Below are 21,629 nucleotides of genomic sequence, written 5' to 3' on the forward strand. Positions count from 1 at the left end.
CAAACTGTCCTCCACATCTCTGTCTTCCCAAACAAGGCTAAGCTCACTTTACAGTGCCAGCCCTCTGGCATGCCAAGAGACATTGCATTCTTAAAACATGCAAAATCTTCTTAATACAGTCCTAGATCAGATCTTAGTTTAGGCTAATACTCACACACAAAACAAATACATTAATTAGTAATTGAGACACTATATTACCTCAATGGTTTCCAAAGAAAAGGGAGAAAAAAAAAAAAGGATTCCTAATGTGGTTAAATATTCTTATAAAATCAAATATTACAGATGTGTGCAATAGGGTATTCCAAAATGGCATGTTACTTCACACACACTCTTAGATTTGTGTCATGTAACTTTACATTATACTGAAAGAACCTGTTTTTGATCTTGTATGTTTGGTGACTGCGAACTTCATCAAAAATGCTACATTAAAACAAAGACTGGTTGAAAACTACAGCCTCCATCTACAATTCTTTGGGCCATTCGACAAGCTGGCGCATGTATGGCTGCTAATCATGTTTTAGCAAGACATACTAAGAGAATAAAGTTCATATTCTACACACAGCTATTAATCCAGTGATTATGCTCAGCATGCCCAAGAGGCAAAACAGTGGGAAAGTGACATATCACTTCTGCTTTGCTTGGCATCGTGTTCCTGTACGCTTTGTAAAATGCCCTTTAAAGGTGTTTGTTCAGAAAAAGGGAATGTTGAGATTTCTCGACCAGCTGAATTCAAAATAAGATAAACACAATCATTGCTGTGTAGGTGTTTTTCCTCCACTCCTCACACTGAAAAGCAATGAGAGTGTAAAATCAGTAAGTTCATTTAATGGTTTATATGTTGTATCATAAAGCACAAGGTTATTGGATTAGTCCTGACCACTCACTAATTTTGCAAGTCGGCCACTTCACCCACTAGAAAGTCATGTGGAGAAATATAGAGATAGATTAACTATGGACATGTCATCTAGAAATTGGTTGTGAAGCCTCAAACAGAAATTACTGCCTCAAAATAAAATGATTCTCCTTTCTCTGTAATTTTTTCCCCTCTTCCTCTTTAGCTGTACCAGATGCAATATTTTCTTATTTTAAAGATGGTTCAATCACATTAGGAATGAAATTTTTCTACTGAGCACCACACAGCAAATGATCACTCCCATTACATCACCATGCAGCTTGTGCCTGCTTGGTGGTACCCTGTAGCAATGACATGACTAGAAAGGCAACAAATCAATTTAGTAATATAAAATAAAAAAAAAAAAGTCTTGCAGCAATATAACAAGCAGCACAAGAGATTCAGGTCACTGTATTAAGTATCGATATCCTGTGCAGTGCAAAGCAGAGCTTACTGCATCATGCAACCAGTAAAATTAATTTGCGTTTACAAATATATATTATACAGCAAATGCTTAATGGTTTAGGGCAGAAAACTAAAAGAAATAAAACAGACATTAGAAATAATATAGTACATCCAAACGAACCCCAGTATTCCATTTTAAGAGAGTTGAATTATTTCACCAGAACAGATCTATTCTGGCAGAAACCCTCCACCTTTGCCCTTGACCCAGTACCAACAGGCTTTTTCAAAAAAGTCTCTGTTGTGCTGATAGTGTACTTGACAAAGTGAACCCATCATTAGATACAGGGGTCTTTCCTGACTATCTTAAGACTCCAGCTGTCAAACCTCTGCTCAAGAAAAATGAACTCAACTCTTCTGTTTACGACAATTTTAGACCAATATCTAATTGCCTTTTTTAAGTAATATTCTAGAAAAGGCAGTGATTATTGCAGCTAAATGATTACATGAAAAAAATGTATTCTTGACAAGTTTGTCAGGTTTTAGAACCAATCACAGTAAATGGCTTGTGGGTTAATATGGATAGAGGCCGTATATCTGTTCTTGTTCTCTTAAGAGTGGAGTGTAGCATTTAAAGAATTCTGCAGATAGTAGCCTCAGACACATACACATGTGTCTTCTGATTCTGATCTGTCAGACTGGCACTTGGGGCTTTTTCTTTACAAAAGTGAGGATTCTTCTGCCATCAGCAGTGGACAGTCCCTCTGTGATTACCGAGCTCACCAGTGCATTCTTTCTTAATGATAATCCAGAAAGTTGATTTTGGTCATCCTCCAGTTTTACCTATGCACTGAATGCTTTTACTCTTGTTTTGCAGCCTCATAATGGCCTCTTTGACTTTCACTGGCATAGCATTGTTGAACAATGGCAACTACAGACTCCACAGGGTAGAAGCAAGCCTAGACATCTTATGCCTGCACTAATGAAGAAATGGAACTTACTTGAGTAATCATAAACGCCTATGACATCAACTTTCCCAAACATTATGATGCCCTGAAATTGGGGTAAAATGGTGAAAAAACCTGCGGTGGGTTGGCACCCTGCCCAGGATTGGTTCCTGCCTTGTGCCCTGTGTTGGCTGGGATTGGCTCCAGCAGACCCCCGTGACCCTGTATTCGGATTCAGCGGGTTAGAAGATGGATGGATGGATGGATGGTGAAAAACGCGCTTATAAACTTAAACAGGACTCCTCAATTGTACAGAGTTTGAGAAAGCTAGATGGCGGGTTAGCAAGAAGTGGCAAAGCAAATATAGTGGACAGAGGGTAAGGTAACATGCCTAAACTTTTGGCTGTGGTTAAGTGAATCATAAACATGACTAGCTTTCCACCACAAACTTACTGGGTTACCTGATAAATATGTACACATGCCAAGTACCGTACAGTGTATTACACAAATGTTACACCTTGGAATCCAGCAGTGTTTAAACAAAGACCTGCTTGACATGAATGGGATGAAGAGAATAGATTTGTGCTGAGAACCTGGTATCTTCTTCAGTCATTTACATGTAGTTTTGCTTCTGCTCATTTTACTGACTGGAGTTGGGCAAGTAAAATGAATGCCACCACTAAGATATAATATTCACCAACAATAAAAGGCAACACTAACCTTTATCCTTTTTATTTACAAAAAGTCAAAAGTTTTTACGCTAATATATATTTACTGATATATTTAGCAACTCCCAACTTATTTTTCCCATAGAACTGGTTAAGTTAGAACACACTTTCCAAACCTGAACTTGGAATTTGTCCAATAGAATCTTACCCGAATCCTCCTGCACTAGAAGCTGCTGTTCCTTCACCGAACACTTTGCCTGCCGTCGAGCCCAGAGGGCTATTAAAGCCTGGGGCTGAACCGAATGCTGGCGCCCCTCCAAAGGATGGAGAACCCCCGAAGGCAGGAGGGCTGCCAAACACCGGAGCAGCACCAAAGCCACCTGAGCAAAACAGAGGCAAAAGGGAGACATAAGTTGTTAGGATTGTTAGGTTTTAAAAGAAATATAAAATACTGTACATTCTGTAGGTAAGGACTGATATTTAAGGAGGGAAGATAGAGCCAACAAATCTCAAATAGTGACTTCAATTTCCAATAAAACTTTGAAGGGTACATGCAATAAACTTCAGGAAAGAGTCAGTGTCCCACAGAACTTTCACTTAGAAATTAGCTCAACATTATTACAGCCCAAATGCTAATAAAACAAAAAGGAGTAACTTGTAAATTTACTTGGACTTGTATTTAAACAGAAACAGTATAAAGACAAGGTACTTAATGTCTTACCTAATCAATCAATATCACCTTAATCACCTTATGAGAAGGATTTAGGAGTCACAGTGGACTCTAAGCTACTGACTTCCCGACAGTGTTCAGAAGCCATTAAGAAGGCTAACAGAATGTCAAGTTATATAGCGCCTTGATGTGTGGAGTACAAGTCACAGGAGGTTCTGCTCAGACTTTATAATGCACTGGTGAGGCTGCATCATGAGTACTGGGGACAGTTTGGGTCTCCAGGGTACAAAAAGGACATAGCAACGCTAGAAGAGGTCCAGAGAAGAGCGATTAGGCTGATTCCAGGACTACAGGGGGTGAATTATGAGAAAAGATTAAAAGAGCTGAGCCATTGCAGTTAAAACAAAAGAGGTGACATGATTGAAGTGTTTAAAATTATGAAGGGAATTATTCCAGTGGTTATTTTAAAATGAGTTCATCAAGAACAAGGGGACACAGTTGGAAACTTAAGGGTAAATTTCTCACAAACATTAGGAAGTTTTTCTTTACACAAAGAACGATAGACACTTGGAATAAGCGACCAAGTAGTGTGGTAGACAGTAAGACGTTAGGGACCCTCAAAACTCGACTTGATGCTTTTTTGGAACAAATAAGTGGATAGGACTGGCAAGCTTTGTTGGGCTGAATGGCCTGTTCTCATCTAGAGTATTCTAACGTCATTGTTTTTTGAAGATCTATGTCAGGGGTGGCAAACTCCAATCCTGGGCCACAGTGGCTACAGGTTTTCATTCTAACCATTTCCTTAATTAGTGACTAATTTTTGCTACTAATTAACTTCATTTAATTTATTTGCTATTTAAGACTCAGACCCTTTAATTCAGGGCTGAGCAACGTCAGTCCTGGAGGGCCACAGTGGCTTCAGATTTTTGCTCCTCCCCAACTGGTTCATGAGAAATCATTCATTGCTGCTGAAGCACTTATTGCTCAAGTGATATTTTTCTGCTTAATTTTAGCTATCTTGCTTGTTAAGATTTTGAACCCTTAATTGTTAGTGTTAAACAGCTGTATTCATTGTTTTAGCTGCTTCTTATTAGCAATAACTGACAAAGGAAACAGCAGTTCTACATTTAGCTTGTCTCTATTTCCATCCGTGTGTATTCTTCATTCACTATTTGGTTTAATTAAGTACTCAGAAGGAAACTGAAGACTATATGAAGAACTGAAAATTACTCATCCATTTTAGGCTTCAAATCACTTAGATGGTGCATGCATCATTAGAAAGGGAAAAATACAACAAATGATTTAAGTGACATGGTAAGAGTTAAAACACTAACAAGACATGAAATTAAATAAGATCTGTTATTGGTGAGGATTGGCATCTAATTAAGTAACTGGGTTTTAACAAAAACATGCAGTCACTGCAGCTCTCCAGGATGACAGTTGGCCACCCTGATATATATTTATTCTGATAACTAATATTAATTTGACGAGTTGAAATAACAAGGTTGATGTGACACAGGTGAGGCAATCATGTTCTGGTATATAAAGGGCCTCCTAACAAGGCCTAGTCCTTCAAGGAAAAGGATGGGTTGAATGGTGCCAATCTGCCAACAGCTATGTTAGCAAATAACGAAGCACTTTTGGGCACAATGTTGCCCAAAGACAAATCATTAAAGGCATTTAACTCTCTACATTGCACAATATAATTAAAAGATTCAAAGAATGAGGTCAAATCTTGCTGTGTAAATGGCAAGGCCAAATACCACTTCTGAAAGCACATGATCTCCAATTCCTCAGATGTCACTTTCTTTTGTGTCTGTAAATGGATATCATGACATGGCTCAGGAGTACTTTTTCGGTCAACGCAATTTGCCACTGCATCCACAGATGCAAGTTAAGTTTTTCTTATGCAAAGCAGAAGCCAAACAAATACTGTCTGGATGTACTGCAGACTTACCTGGACTCAGTCTCATTGGAGATGCAAAATAGTACAGTGGACTCACGTTTTGTGGTCTGACATGTCAATAGTTTCTGAAAAATACAGCTGTTGTGTTCTCTGGGGCAAACATGAAAAGAATAGTCAAAGCTGTTATGAGTGTCGGGTCCAAAACTAAGCGTCTGTGATGGTATGGGGGTGAGTCAGTGCCCATGACATGGGTAAATTGCCCAGCTCTGAGAGAACCATTATTGCAGAAAGATGTGTACAAATTTTGGAACAACAAATGCTGCCATCCAGACGCCTGTGTTTTCCAGGGACATCCCTGCATTTTACAAGACAGCGCCAAACCACATTCTTCCCGAGTTATAAGTGCATGGCTACGTAGCCACGGACTGCGGGAACTGGATTGGCCTGCCTGCGGTCCTGGCCTGTCTCTGACTGAGAATGTGTGGCACATTATGAAGCACAAACAAAATATTGCAAAGAAGGCGCAGTACAATTGTGCAGCTGAATAAATACATAATGGATGAGCAGAGGAAAACTCTGCTTGTTAAACTTAACTACTTTAATAAATAGAACTGTCTTCAGGGCCCAAATGCTTAATAAGTGTTCTTAAAAGAAATGGTAACGTGACACAGTGTCTCAAGTGTTTCCCATCTTTTTGGATAAGCCATCAGATTTGACGAGTGTATATTTTCAAAAGAGCAATTAAATTCACAAGGTACCACATAAGATAATGTGTTTTTGTAGTGTTTTCAATACGGTACAGTGGGAATGGAATTTACAAATCACTCCTTTTGGTTTTATTATCATTTTTTTTATACTGTCCCAACTTTTTTGGTAATTGGGTTGTGCAAACTAATTCTGGAACCCATAGATTGTCTGAATAAATCCTACAGCAGTGTCTACAAGTTTTCTTAATTAAAAAAGTTACAATACTTCGTAAACTCATAGTAGTTCAAAGCAAATTCCAATTTATATATCTAAGTATACAGATGTTTTGTATATCTACAAATGCAGAGTTATGACTACTTAAACAATAAAAAGAATTGATTTTAGCCTAATCCACACAACAAAAAAAAATCCATTTCTTAGGGTTACAATGAGAATTTTCTAAGCAGTTTTTCAGTTGAGTGTTCAGATTAAACCCAGATGAATAATTGAAAAGAGAAAATGATATTGAATAACTCTCTTTGTTTCTTTATTTTCTTAGAGTATAAAGTGCACACTGTAAATATTTACAAGATGTAAAAATAATACATGAAAGGGAAACATTAAGAAAATAACAACCAAGTGGGAATTTTTATTTTTCTGCATGTACCAAGAAGCACAAAGTTACCGTCAAAGTATTTCAATTTATATTAAGATTGAACTGTTATGAGGAGGCTGACTAATCTACAAGGGATGTCTTTAAAAAGAAAATAAATACGCAATTGAAGTTTGACAGAGAATGTTTGGGTGTAGAGCATGATTTCTGAATGAACTGACCTAGAAAGATAAATTTCTTTCTCACAGTTAACAGATGCATCCTGACTCTGATTGTCATTCAGTGCAAAACATAAAAGCTGACATGGTATTTTAAAAGGCTTATTATTTTTTTGTAATCATATGTTAGGCCTGACACAGGGACCTTTATACGTACCAATAACTTGCTTTACTAATTTTTGTTTTTATAAAATATATTCTCATTTGGCCAAGTAACTGGGCAAATTGTAAATGCGGTACTGGATTAATCATTGGAATGAAAACCATAAAATATATAAAAGTGGCTACTACAATAAATTTTCAGCTGTTGTGCAGAAGGCATGCATGTTGTAACTTCAATTAATAATACTGTTTTTTAAAGGAGTGTATAAAATGCTGATTGCCGATATGAGTGTTAGGTCTGTCAACAGCTTGTACATTAAACAGTGTACTAGCAGTAAGATTCACTGATTTAGCTTGCAGTGTGGGTTAAAGAATGTAAAAAGCAGGACTTTACAATTTTACTCATTAAAGAATGAATCATTAAAACTCTGGGAGAAATAAACTGTGTGTTAATCCATCTGCCTGCGGAGCATTAAAACAATTTGAGAAATGTTAAAATGGGAACATTTAAGATAACCAGTACAGTACATGGGATACATGTCACTGAAAAACAGCGTACCTGTCTTTGAAGGGCTAGAATAAGAGCCAAATCCTTGGGAAGCCACACTCCCTGCTCCAGTGGAAAAACTGCCAGTTGTCTTCTGTTCTCCAAAAGAGGCAGTTCCAAATCCAAAGCTCTTTGCACCACTATTTCCAAACAGGCTGGTGGCTCCTATAAAGAAATTACAATGAAATTAGCATTCTCAACACTGCTAAATCAAACTAAAGGTTGTCGGGGCAAGAGGAAGGCAGGACATAAGTCACAAATGCACCCACACTTACTCAGGACCAGTGTTGAAGTATAAAGCAGGTTATGTCTTATATTAACTGTTTACTTAATAATACCTTTATAATTAATAACTATAAATACAGACAATAAAACCTCACAGTAAAAGTACACATGTAATATTACAGACATCTATAAAACTGAACACATGCTATATGCAGTCATCCCTCCTTTTCTGACTTTTCAATACAATGGCGTTTTTTTTTATTATAAGGCATATTTCCGACTATGAGCCGTGGGTGTGCATGTGTTAATAAGAAATACTGCTGCTGGCATTCGTTCACTCCTAGTTCCCTGATGTTAGTTTTGTGACTTTATGACACATTTATAAAAGCAATTGAAAATACAGAGCAATTTCTTTTGTTACATAAATTTCCTAACTTCACTATGCTGCGAGACGTCTCCACCATGCCAGTCAGCTTCATAGGTTAGCCGTTTCTCTTAACAAGAGGAGTTGATGAATGAGTTTCTCTCTTGTATCCCAAACGTAGACTGATGTGGAGAAAGCTTCCCATCAATGACCTCATTAATAGTTTAGTTAATTGATAAATGAACAGTTTTATATCATAGAGAAGTCAATGGTTGATGATTATGCATACATGTTTAACCCTTGAATACATGGGACCTTCGGTGTCTTTAGTCACGCTGCACATATCTTAGTCTCAAGCCAAAAATAACCACAACTGCAGACTTTTATTAAATACCTTGTGAAAGAAAAATTAACTGCTTGCAAGCTGCTTAGGGTTAATAGCTGACAAAGCTGTTTTACTATAATGGCAGGTTATTCATACAGGCGCCTGTCATAAGATGGTGGAGTAAGCTGACCAAGAAAAATGTCCAGTTTCTTTAGGAACGGGTCTATTTGACACAGAAATGATGACCTTTCCTTCTTTAGGGTTTATCTGACAAGTGAAAAAAATAAGAACAGATGGCCCATTAGCGTAATAAAATAAAATCCTTAAGTAAACGATATTATGCTTTTTGAGTAAGTAAGGGGAAGGGGGAGGAAGAAGAAATTATAAAAAGCCAACTGAAAAATGTAACTTTGCTCTTCTGCCATGCAACGTAGAATCCAGTACTCATCTGTGACTGAATAAAAATCTAATTGATTGAACTTGTTCTTTCTTACTCAGGGGATTTTCTTCCATAACCTCTTCCCTGAACATTATATATATTAAACTTAACTTTTTAATATTTAAACATTTACTACAAAACTTAAATAATAGATGACACAGTGCTATTGTGCTATTCACAATAATTTTGATCATTGCAGCTTTGCTCCTGGCACACACTGCAGCAATCAACTGTTTTGTTGTCCTATGATACTGGACATAGCATATGTGTCTCCTTCTGTATTTTTTATCCAGTTTTGTTTCTATAAGCTGTTTGAGTTTGTGCAGTCGCTTGCCCCCTTCACCTTCATTCTCCTGCTCCTCCTCAATGTCTGAGCTCGGCCTCTTTATAATTTCCTGCCCACAACATTCATGAGCCGATACTTCAGATATATCATTCTGCACTGCCTCACTTTGTGTTGTTCATCGTTTGTCTCCCTGCAGAGTGGTTCCCTCATCTGCCATCAATAACAGGACTCTTTCACAGGATTGTTGTGCTGATATGCGTCATGAATTTCTTTTCTTATCTCTCTAAACTCTTAAATACCTAAATAATAAGCAACAAGATAGGAGCTCTCTTGTAACAAACATTTCCACTTAAAAAGAAATCCTGAGAAAACATGTTTTGTATAAGCACTGTTTACAAACGCAGCACTTAAAATGTTCATGTAAAAATACTGACACTTAGCTGCTTCAGGGTCTCGAGTGACCCAATGTATTTTAGGTAAATAAATTATCATAATAAAATAATGTTAAACTGCTTTGGCATATTTTTTGGTAGTAAACTGTTGCAGATAAAACAACTGAGGCACATCTGGGGAACTACTTCCACACTAGATCATGTGACCCTGTGAGAGGTGTAACTTTTTTTTTTCTTTCTTTATTAATTTTATTGCAATCCATACAAATCAATCAAGTTTTTACAAAAAAAAAAAAGTTAAGAACAGATCGATCCCCACCCCTGAGAGAGAGAGCAAGCCAAACGGCGTGAAATTTTAGGCTTTTAAACATCCCTAAATTAATAAATTCTCTGTGCTTTATGAGCTTATTTTAAAATATTACTGATTAGATCCTGCCATGTTTTGAAAAAAGTCTGTACAGATCCTCTAACTGAGTATTTGATTTTTTCCAATTTCAAATAGTATAACACATCAGTTTCCCACTGACTTAAAAGAGGAGAGTTTGGGTTCTTCCAGTTTATCAGAATAAGTCTGCGTGCCAACAGTGTAGTGGATGCAATCACAATTTGTTTGTCTTTCTCCACTTTAAGACCCTCTGGAAGAACCCCAAACACAGCTGTTAATGGGTTAGGAGGGATTGTGAGTCCAAGGCTGTCTGAAAGGTAATTAAAATTTTTTGTCCAGAATAATGTTAATTTGGTGCAGGCCCAGAACATGTGAGCCAGTGAGGCTGGGACTTGGTTGCAGCGTTCGCAGGTTGGATCTTGCCCTGGAAACATTTTGGAGAGTTTTAGGCGAGACAGATGCACTCGATATATAATTTTGAGCTGTATAATTGTATGCTTTGTGCGTATGGAGCTCGAGTGAATTCTCTGCATTGCTGCTTTCCACTCCTTTTCTGATATATTAATTGAGAGATCTTTTTTCCCCAGTGTCCTCTTGGATCTTTGAAAGGGAGGGATTAGAGGTGTATGTGTACAAGTTTTTCAATGATATCTGAGAAAAGCCTTTTTATTTATAAAAGCCTTTTAATTAATAAAATAGCAAACTGTTTTCTAATATCAGATTTTATTTGAGCAATAGCTAACATGACAAATAAGACAACCAATCTGTCTATCACGGATCAATCCAATGTTAGTAGCAATAACTTCACAAATTTCTTTAATAATAAATCTGTATAAACTTGCAGGCTGAGCTTCCAGCTCCTAGATATCTCCTTGTACTTACCAATTAAGCGGACATAGATTAATGACAAAACATTCTTTTACATCCTTAAAAAGTAACCTGCTTCAGGTGCTTTACCTCACCAGGACCTTATTTTGAATGTCTACTACATAATAAAACACTAACGTCTGTGTGTGTGTGAGTGTGTCCTGTCCCAGCGAGCAATCTAACTGGTCAGTTTGGTTTTAGTGATGGAATCAAAAGAGGATGTGTTAGTGTGAGATGCATGAGGGGAGTAGTGTTGCCTTCACAGACAAAAAGTATAAAAGCGGACAGGAGGCGAGCAATGAGCCTTGAAAATAAAAACAGAGTCTGAGAAGCAGGCTTCATAAGAATGCGTTCGACAGAAGGAGCTCTGGTCAAGAAAGGTTCACATAAGCGAGGATACTGAGGACAAATGCAGAAGGTAACATGTAGGGCAAGAGATAGCAAATATTTTTAAATTTATTTTATCACGTGTCTTCAACGGGTAACATGACTAGTAAGTAATATATCTGTATTAAAAGGCATTGCCACTGACTCCCTCAGATTAACCATTGTTACAGCTTTATTAAAGAAACCAGATTTAGATCACAATGTTCTTAAGAATTAAGAATTATAGACTCATTTGAAATCTACTATTACAATCAAAAATCCTTTAAAGAAAACTTGCAACTTGAACAACAAAAAAAACTTTATAAGTCATTTTTTTGAAATATTTAGGCTGTATTTTGCGTTGGTCAGAACACAAAAATAGATTTAATTTATTTGGGAAACAATAATTTAGTATAGAAGGTTTCTTTATAAAAACTATAATGAGATTCAATCCTGGGTCTGGTTGTATATACCACAAAACATTGTGCACTGTCACATTTTTACAGTGTTTAAGTGACTTCAAGAAATTTAACAGGGATATGAAACTCTTGGTATTCGTGGTGCAGGGTATTTGAAAACCTCTCTATTAAAAATAACTTGAACAAAGAACTTCACTTTCATATTTTTATTTACTCAGTGTGTGTTCCCCATGCTGTCCAACAAAACACTTTAAAAATGGAATGTAAAAAACATCCATAATCCCATTTAATCAAATTATATGGTTGAGGGGGGAAAAGGGGGTGAGCTAAAGTCATTCCAGTCAGCATTCATTAAATGCACTTACAGTATGTTAAATCATTACAATTCTGTCATCTAGAGGGCAAACAAGGAATTGCAAGGAGATCAGTTAATTAACCAAAAAAAGCAATAACAGAATTTCTAATAAGCATGACCTAATTTGGTCAAAGATTATCTATAGAGACTCAGAATACTTCTTTATGGGGTTCAGGCAGTATAATGTTATGGTTAAATATGGACTTTAAACTGCAAGACTGCCAGATCAATCCTTGCCCCTTTCTCACTCTGTGTCCCTGAAGAAGCCACTTCATCTTGCTATATATCTACTATAGAAAATAGTTTTGACACTGCTGTAAATCACCCTGAGTCTGTCTATAGTAGGGATTGTTGTGTAGCATCTAAGGAGCTGAACACTAAATGACAGTTCTGGAACCAAAGGTGATTCTAAACAAGCCACTTAACTGTTGGAAGCACAGGTAGGTTATTAAAAAAAACAAAACTAAAGAACTGTGTTCTGTATGTGTGCGTATATATATAGTTTGGATCACCGGGGCACATACAGCCGCCCTAACCCCGACACAGACAGGCAGGACACGAGTCCAGCACACATGTTTATTTACAGCTGGGGAGTGCTTTTCTCTGCTCCCCACAGCACAGTACATAAAGCACAGCTCTCTTCTTTCTCCTCCTCTCTTTCCCTCCACTCTTCTAGGCAAGCTTCGTCTACCTCCTCCCGACTCTGGCTCCCCGAATGGAGTGAGGCAGCTCCTGGGAGTGCTCCAGGTGGTTCATCAGTATTATCTGAAATCACTCCCAGGTGTGATGAAAGTCCTCTATGGAGCCCTGCAGCTCTCCCTGGCGGCCCCAGGGAACTCAACAGGGCTGTACCAAACGCCAAGCCCCAGCATGCCCTGTGTGAATCCATGGTGCCAAAGCCACCCAGGAGGGCTGCCTTCTAGCATCCCAGGGGAAGTAGTACCTTGCAAATGCTCTCTATCCCGGTCCTTCCATCCAGCTGAAGTCCTGGTCGGGTAATGGCTGAGGCCATCCATCACAAAATATACATATATAGCGGCTCAGGAAAACTAAATTCACTAGATTACTAAATCTGGTAGAGTGTGTTTCCAAGTTCTAAAATATGTCTATTAACTTTAATAAATACTGTGTCAAATAACACGTCCTGGTGCAGATATCTCACCCTTATCCTCTTGTTTAATATAACATGGGTTGGCACATATTTCATACGCTTTTTCCTACTATTAGAAACACTGTATTGTCACTAATAAAATAGACTTCCTTTTTGAAGCCTTCTGATGCTAAATTTTAAAATTGGCTTTAACTTCTATACAACATATCTCATAAAAATGAAAACTAACAAGACTCAAAGACATGATAAAGCAAAGTGGTGAACATAGTAAAGTTAGACAGATGGCACATTAGTGATCTAAGTCCTATGTCACGATGCATACCTTTCAGACAAGAGGGCTAGGATGTACTTTTGGGCAGACAAAATGTCACAACGGAACTGTGAGAGTGATATCATCAAAGGGAAATGTTCTGAACAGCTCTACTGAGTGCATACAGTATGAGAAAAATCCTGAAATTCTGCATGCAGATGAGGTGCCTGTACTGAATAAATACAGTCATATGAAAAAGTTTGGGAACCCCTCTCAGCCTGCATAATAATCGACTCTCTGTTCAACAAAAAAAGATAACAGTGGTATGTCTTTCATTTCCTAGGAATATCCAAGTACTGGGGTGTTTGCCGAACAAAGATTTTTAGTGAAGCAGTATTTAGTTGTATGAAATTAAATCAAATGTGAAAAACTGGCTGTACAAAAACGTGGGTTCCCTTGTCATTTGGCTGATTTGAATACATGTCACTGCTCAATGCTGATTACTTGGAAAACTAAATTGGTTGGATTAACTCGTTAAGCCTTGAAGTTCATAGACAGGTGTGTCCAATCATAAGAAAATGTATTTAAGGTGGTCAATTGCAAGTTGCGCTTCCTTTTGACTCTCCTCTGAAGAGTGACAGACAGCATGGGGTCCTCAAAGCAAAACTCAAAAGATCTGAAAACAAAGATGGTTCAGTATTATGGTTTAGAGGAAGGCTACAAAAGGCTATCTCAAAGGTTTAAACTGTCAGTTTCAACTGTAAGGAATGTAATCAGGAAATGGAAGGCCACAGGCACAGTTGCTGTTAAACCCAGCACGTCTGGCAGGCCAAGACAAATACAGGAGCAGCACATGCGCAGGATTGTGAGAATGGTTACAGACAACCCACAGATCACCTCCAAAGACTTACAAGAACATCTCGCTGCAGATGGTGTATCTGAACATCGTTCTACAATTCAGCACAATTTGCACAAAGAACATCTGTATGGCAGGGTGATGAGAAAGAAGCCCTTTCTGCACTCATGCAACAAACAGAGTTGCTTGTTGTATGCAAATGCTCATTTAGACAAGCCAGATTCATTTTGGAACAAAGTGCTTTGGACTGATAAGACAAAAATTTGAGTTATTTGGTCATAACAAAAAGCACTTTGCATGGCGGAAGAAGAACACCACATTCCAAGAAAAACACCTGCTACCTACTGTCAAGTTTGGTGGAGGTTCCATCATGCTGTGGGGCTGTGTGGCCAGTTCATGGACTGGGACCCTTGTTAAAGTCGAGGGTCGGATGAATTCAACCCAATATCAACAACTTCTTCAGGATAATGTTCAAGCATCAGTCACAAAGTTGAAGTTACGCAGGGGTTGGATATTCCAACAAGGCAATGACCCAAAACACAGTTCGAAATCTACAAAGGCATTCATGCAGAGGGAGAAGTACAATGTTCTGCGATGGCCGTCACAGTCCCCTGACTTGAATATCATCGAAAATCTATGGGATGATTTGAAGCAGGCTGTCCATGCTTGGCAGTCATCAAATTTAGCTGAACTGGAGAGATTTTGTATGGAAGAATGGTCAACAATACCTCCATCCAGAATCCAGACACTCATCAAAGGCTATAGGAGGCGTTTAGAGGCTGTTATATTGGCAAAAGGAGGCTCAACTAAGTATTGATGTCATATCTCTGTTGGGGTGCCCAAATTTATGCACCTGTCTAATTCTGTTGTGATACATATTGCATGTTTTCTGTTAATCCAATAAACTTAATGTCACTGCTGAAACACTACTGTTTCCATAAGGCATGTCAGATATTAAAAGGAAGTTGCTACTTTGAAAGCTCAGTATACACACACATACACATACACACACTCATATATAAATACTATCTGTGTAAGCCCATGTTGTAAAAACCCCGGGGTCCTAGAAACTATTTAAATTGTCAGAAACAAAATTTAAATTTAGAGATGTCAGGTAATTGAAAGGAATGACTCTGGGCGTCTCTCTCCTAGGTTTCATTGTGCTGATGTTCTCGCCTTGCTTGTGCATTAGCAGCGGCAGGAAAAGTAAAAGGGATACCATTTATGTCGACGTGTTCATCTCGCTTGCGTAAGGGTTTCTCTCTTTTCTTAGTGGTTTTACTTTGGCAACAGAGTCACTTTCTTCTTCTGACTCGTTAACTTGGGGCCACCTTGCCGGCTCTCTGAGCTTCATACTGTAGTAGACTCGCACTTCCAGGCCAGACAAACACACTCACAAACACTTCCAGGCGCAGACGTTTAATTTTCTATTTCCTCAGAGGTGGAGCCCTTACCCTGACTCCACCTCTTACTTCTGGGCTGGACAGACAGTCACACTTCCACAAGTAGACACTTACAGTATATACATTACACTTACCTAAAGGATTATTAGGAACACCTGTTCAATTTCTCATTAATGCAATTATCTAATCAATCAATCAGTTGCTTCAATGCATTTAGGGGTGTGGTCCTGGTCAAGACAATCTCCTGAACTCCAAACTGAATGTCAGAATGGGAAAGAAAGGTGATTTAAGCAATTTTGAGCGTGGCATGGTTGTTGGTGCCAGACGGGCCGGTCTGAGTATTTCACAATCTGCTCAGTTACTGGGATTTTCACGCACAACCATTTCTAGGGTTTACAAAGAATGGTGTGAAAAGGGAAAAACATCCAGTATGCAGCAGTCCTGTGGGGGCGAAAATGCCTTGTTGATGCTAGAGGTCAGAGGAGAATGGGCCGACTGATTCAAGCTGACAGAAGAGCAACTTTGACTGAAATAACCACTCGTTACAACCGAGGTATGCAGCAAAGCATTTGTGAAGCCACAACATGCACAACCTTGAGGCAGATGGGCTACAACAGCAGAAGACCCCACCGAGTACCACTCATCTCCACTACAAATAGGAAAAATAGGCTACAATTTGCACAAGCTCACCAAAATTGGACAGTTGAAGACTGGAAAAATGTTGCCTGGTCTGATGAGTCTCGATTTCTGTTGAGACATTCAAATGGTAGAGTCAGAATTTGGCTTAAACAGAATGAGAACATGGATCCATCATGCCTTGTTACCATTGTGCAGGCTGCTGGTGGTGGTGTAATGGTGTGGCGGATGTTTTCTTGGCACACTTTAGGCCCCTTAGTGCCAATTGGGCATCGTTTAAATGCCACGGGCTACCTGAGCATTGTTTCTGACCATGTCCATCTCTTAATGACCACCATGTACCCATCCTCTGATGGCTACTTCCAGCAGGATAATGCACCATGTCACAAAGCTCGAATCATTTCAAATTGCTTTCTTGAACATGACAATGAGTTCACTGTACGATAATGGCCCCCACAGTCACCAGATCTCAACCCAATAGAGCATCTTTGGGATGTGGTGGAACGGGAGCTTCGTGCCCTGGATGTGCATTCCACAAATCTCCATCAACTGCAAGATGCTATCCTATCAATATGGGCCAACATTTCTAAAGAATGCTTTCAGCACCTTGTTGAATCAATGCCACGTAGAATTAAGGCAGTTCTGAAGGCGAAAGGGGGTCAAACACCGTATTAGTATGGTGTTCCTAATAATCCTTTAGGTGTGTGTACAAGATATAAAAGTGCTAAAGAAAATCCAGATAAGAGCTCCTTGACTTACTCTAGGACTGTGGGGTAGGAGCTGTGAGGAGAGACTAAAGGAGCAGATTCTTAAGTTAGAGATGAAAAAATGATTTACTAGAATGGATATGCAATGAATCAGTAGAATAGGTGCTGTCTGTTAATTTAAAATGAGTTTTTAAAGTAATATTGGCACACTATATGCTATTTATGGGCAAATTGGATACAAATTTGATGAAGCTTTTTCTATTAAAGATCACTGAAAATCAGATATGTTACAAAGTAGTCTAGTTGACGCTACACTACTTGAACTTGCAAATCTCAACTTGATTATTTTTGCAAAAGCTTGTTGAACAGGGACTAACAAGCTATTTTGGGCCAAATGCCCTGTTCTCATCAACGCTGCTCTTACGTAACAGCATTCACAGAAAAACACACAATATGTGAAACACTAAAATGACAGATCTAAAATATATGGCTAATCGCTGAGACTGTCGTTAACAGATACAGCATAAAAGTAACAGGATTAAGCTGTTTGAACACACTTACTACAGGATAGCACTTATAAGGTACCCTCATTTGCAGTATAATTTTTTAAATATTGTGTGATAAATTAAGTAGATGCAAGTTTGGGTGCTTAGATGCAAGCTTGGGTGCATCATACACCAGCTAGAGTGTGCAAAGTGTTACTGACAAGGACAAGTACTTAACACTAAGACAACAGTTTAGAGTGCTTCACCCGCACAAAAACTGGAAACAGGGATGCAAATCCAACGACAAGATTTACATGAGGTTAACATTAGTTTTAATTTTAATCTTAAATACAGCTGCGATAATCATGCATAAACAAATAAATACACAAGTAAATATAACATGATTTTGTTCTTTCTGAAAGCTTTGGAAAGCATAAACTAGTCAAACACAAATGTAGGTTTTTGCCTGAGCAGTTACTGAAAAGGAGTAAAATTGAGATGTGGGATTGGAGGTAGAACCTCTATTATCACGTTCTGTTAAAAGGCACTATTTGATAACGTTTCTCAGCTATTATGAAATTTAGAAGCTAGTGAACTGAAATCTCGGTAAACTAGAACATGGCAGCTCTGGGCTTGGCCTCAAACAAGCTGTTAAATGGCTTACTGTGATAAAGATGCACTGAAGGTGGGATTCATTATCAACTGCAGAACCAAATTAGATACCTGCCAAAAATAAAGTGCTATATATAGACGGTGAAGATGAAGACTGCTAAAATTGCAGGACTGGGAATTACCAAACAATCAGATGAAAGCACAGCTGCGAATGCCAGCATGAAAACAAAATTTCCTGCATGTACTCTTTGCTCACCTGTCTGGTTTGACTGACCAAACCCACTGGTTGATGTTGACCCAAATGGGTTCTTGTTAGCTGCATCTTCACTAGGTTTTCCACCCAAGCCACTGAAGAAGCCACCTCCAGCGGAGGCTGTTTGCTAAGAATAATAAAAAATAAGTAAATTAATAAAGCTGCTGGCAGCTTGCTGGGCCCTTGACCAGAGAACAGACAATATAAATTTATTTGTTACAAGTATGACATTCACCAATATGACTACACAAACGGCACTGATTGACAAGGCCTGGCTAAGAAACTATAGCATCAATTTACAGAATTATAATGAAAATGGTTTCACTTCAGTGCACACTACAGGCAGTTGAAGGTCAGATTCAAAGCAACATTATTACAGTTTAAATACATACACTAAATGAAATACCTGGTATAACTTTTGTACATCTGACAAGAAAATGAAACGGCTGAAAAATTAAACATTTTCTAATATAGGAGGGTGAAAAAAAAAAAAGAACACACAATCAGCAATGATGATATGACGTGCCTGTGCAATTGTAACACTAATAAATATGATCTATTTAAACTCTAATCTAGTATTAAAGGCATACCCTACACACTGAAAGAAACAGAAATATAATTCTTAGACTTGTTTAATCCAATACAGGAGTGAGTAGGGCCTAGGGGCTGTAAATTGAAAATACGCTTTAAAGAAAAGGATTTAGGAATCGTAGTGGACTCGTCACTATAAACTTCCAGACAGTGTTCAGAAGCCATTAGGAAGGCTAACAGAATGTCAGGTTATATAGCGCCTTAATGTGTAGGGTACAATTCAAAAGGAGGCTCTGCTTAGAATTTATAACGCACTGGGAAGGCCTTATCTGGAGTACTGTGTGCACTTTTAGTCTCCAGGCTCAAGGGGATGAGATATAAGAAAAGATCAGAAGAAATGACGGTTTTCGGTTTAAGCAAAATGAGATTATGAGGCAACAGGATTTAAGTGTTTAAAATTAAGGAAGGAAATGGTCCATTGGATCGAGACTGTGACTTTAAAACTAGTTCAACAAGAACATGGGAAACACAGTTGGAAACTTCTGAAGGGTAAATTTCACACAAACATTAGGATGTTTTTCTTGACACAGAGGTGACCAGATATTGTGGGAGACATTAGGCACCTTCAAAACTCAAGCTGATATTATTTTGGAGGCATTAAGTGGATAGGACTGGCAAGCTTTGTTGGACTGAATAGAATGTTCTTGTCTAAATCTTTTCAATATCTTATCAAACCTAAAGGAATAAAGTATACACAATTAGTATCACTCTCCTGTGGTGGGCTGGCGCCCTGCCCGGGGTTTGTTTCCTGCCTTGTGCCCTGTGTTGGCTGGGTTTGGCTCCAGCAGACCCCCCGTGAACCTGTAGTTAGGATATAGCGGGTTGGATAATGGCTGGATGGAACATCATTCTCAAATTCACTCTATGTGACTTGAGAGCTAAACAATGCTCAATTAGGAGAATATAGCAAAGATAGGAGAACCTTGGCAAGCTGAAGTCAATACCCTGATTACACAGGACCACCACTGGAAAAGCTATAATGTCCCAGGACAACAGTGGAGAAGCAGGCAACAATGTAAGCAATGTTTAAAATGCAAACCTAGACACCAGCACTAGTTAAAGCTATGGCAAAGCAGTACTATAAATCACTACTGCAGTATTGAAGAATAGAAAGAAAGAAAGAAAGAAAGAAAGAAACCACCACCACAACAGGATTTTTCCATATTAAATCTTACCTGCCCAAAGATGGTGCTCCCAGTGGAAGGCTGACCAAAAACTGAACTGCCAGAAGAATTGCCAAAACCTTCAGGAGTAAAGTAAAGCAAATATTATGGTTGGTTTTCAAGGGTAATTTAGCAAGCTGCAAATCAAAATTTGAACATTTCATTTTCTCATAATAAAATACAAATGAAAGTACCAAAAAATAGCCAAAATGCCATTGTACTGTGATTCTATCCGAGACGGGAGGCAATTTTTTTTTTAATGAAAAACAAAAAAGACTGCATCACATGTTCCATTAGAATCCTAAAACGTTCACATACATGGGTTACGTTATTTCCTACTGTCTAACACACTGCCTGACCACTAGTTCAGGATTTTGCACCAAACAGAGGCAAAAGAGAGGTCACGAGTGAAAGTTGCAGTTCTATTGACAAGGGATCAGACTCAAAGGAGATGGAGCAATAATGTGTGGTCAAGTTTTACAAGAAGCTTCATACAGCAGTTTGAAAGTTTAATTGTATATTTAAAAGAAAGTCACACAAACTTTAAGGTCAGCAGACCCTTATTTGAAAATCATTGTGACCAAATGTGCTTTGGGATTCCAAATATTATGAATTCTAGGTGACTAACATAGTTTTGCATGAGTGGTGTGGACTTGCAAGTCTCCTGAAGATATTGGTATGAACATACCAACAACCCTATGAGTACCAGAAAGGAGAATCCCCATACCCAATTGGCATTGTCTTCTTCAGGAGCTGGAAAACAAAATAAAAAAGTGCTATGGGTGCTTTGTGGGCACAAATCTGCAATTTATGCTATTGGTGTGGAAAGTGTAAATATAATGGACAGACAGTTTGACAAAATTGTTTGTAAAGTATACTAATGTGATATACAAAGTAGGTTCAAATGTTATGCCCCTTTTATTAATGTACAGAAGATGTGACATGCTTTCTTACAACTGAACATGGAGTGTGACTGCTGTTCAGTGAACATGAATAGAAATTACAGAATCTTCAAGGGTATTGTATCACACTTCTAGTGTCAATCATGTCAAAGTGTACTGTACACACAATATATTCTTGATTTAGCAATAGGGGTATAGATTTATTCAGCTGTATAAAATGATTTATGACCTTCCTGAAAAAGTGAAAGATGCAAGTGCACATTTATCTACTGACATTATGGTCGCTGGGGTGGTACAGTGGCTAGTACTGCTGCCACAAGATCCTGTATACTCAGTTATCTTACTAATTGCTGCCTATATAAGGTTTTGCGCATTGTCCTCAAGTGGGCTTTTCAACTGGTACTGCAGTTTTCTTCCTGCATTGCAAAACATGTATTTTAGGTTATAAACAGGTAATTCTATACAAGCACTGTCTAAGTGTGAGTGTCTGGCATTCAATCTCAGGTTGGTTCCTGCCAGAACAGAGTTCAGTCCCTCACAGCACTGGAATGAGAATGTTATTCCATGTTGTCAGCACGTCTATTT

At 38.3% G+C, this 21,629-nt stretch overlaps 1 protein-coding gene across 3 annotated transcripts in view; it reads right to left on the reverse strand.

The window, feature by feature from the left end:
* The window catches only part of nup214 (nucleoporin 214), a 118,956-nt gene that overhangs the window by 14,159 nt on the left and 83,168 nt on the right, over window positions 1-21,629 (reverse strand). For all 3 annotated transcript variants that reach the window (XM_039764391.1, XM_039764392.1, XM_039764390.1), the window contains exons 30-33: window positions 20,155-20,222; window positions 18,392-18,515; window positions 7,665-7,817; window positions 3,118-3,289 (exon numbers count right to left, since the gene is read on the reverse strand). In XM_039764391.1, coding sequence (XP_039620325.1) covers window positions 3,118-3,289; window positions 7,665-7,817; window positions 18,392-18,515; window positions 20,155-20,222 — 517 coding nt within the window. The remainder of the gene's footprint in view (window positions 1-3,117; window positions 3,290-7,664; window positions 7,818-18,391; window positions 18,516-20,154; window positions 20,223-21,629) is intronic.

Source organism: Polypterus senegalus, chromosome 9 (assembly GCF_016835505.1).
Source record: "Polypterus senegalus isolate Bchr_013 chromosome 9, ASM1683550v1, whole genome shotgun sequence".
NCBI lineage: Eukaryota > Metazoa > Chordata > Cladistia > Polypteriformes > Polypteridae > Polypterus > Polypterus senegalus.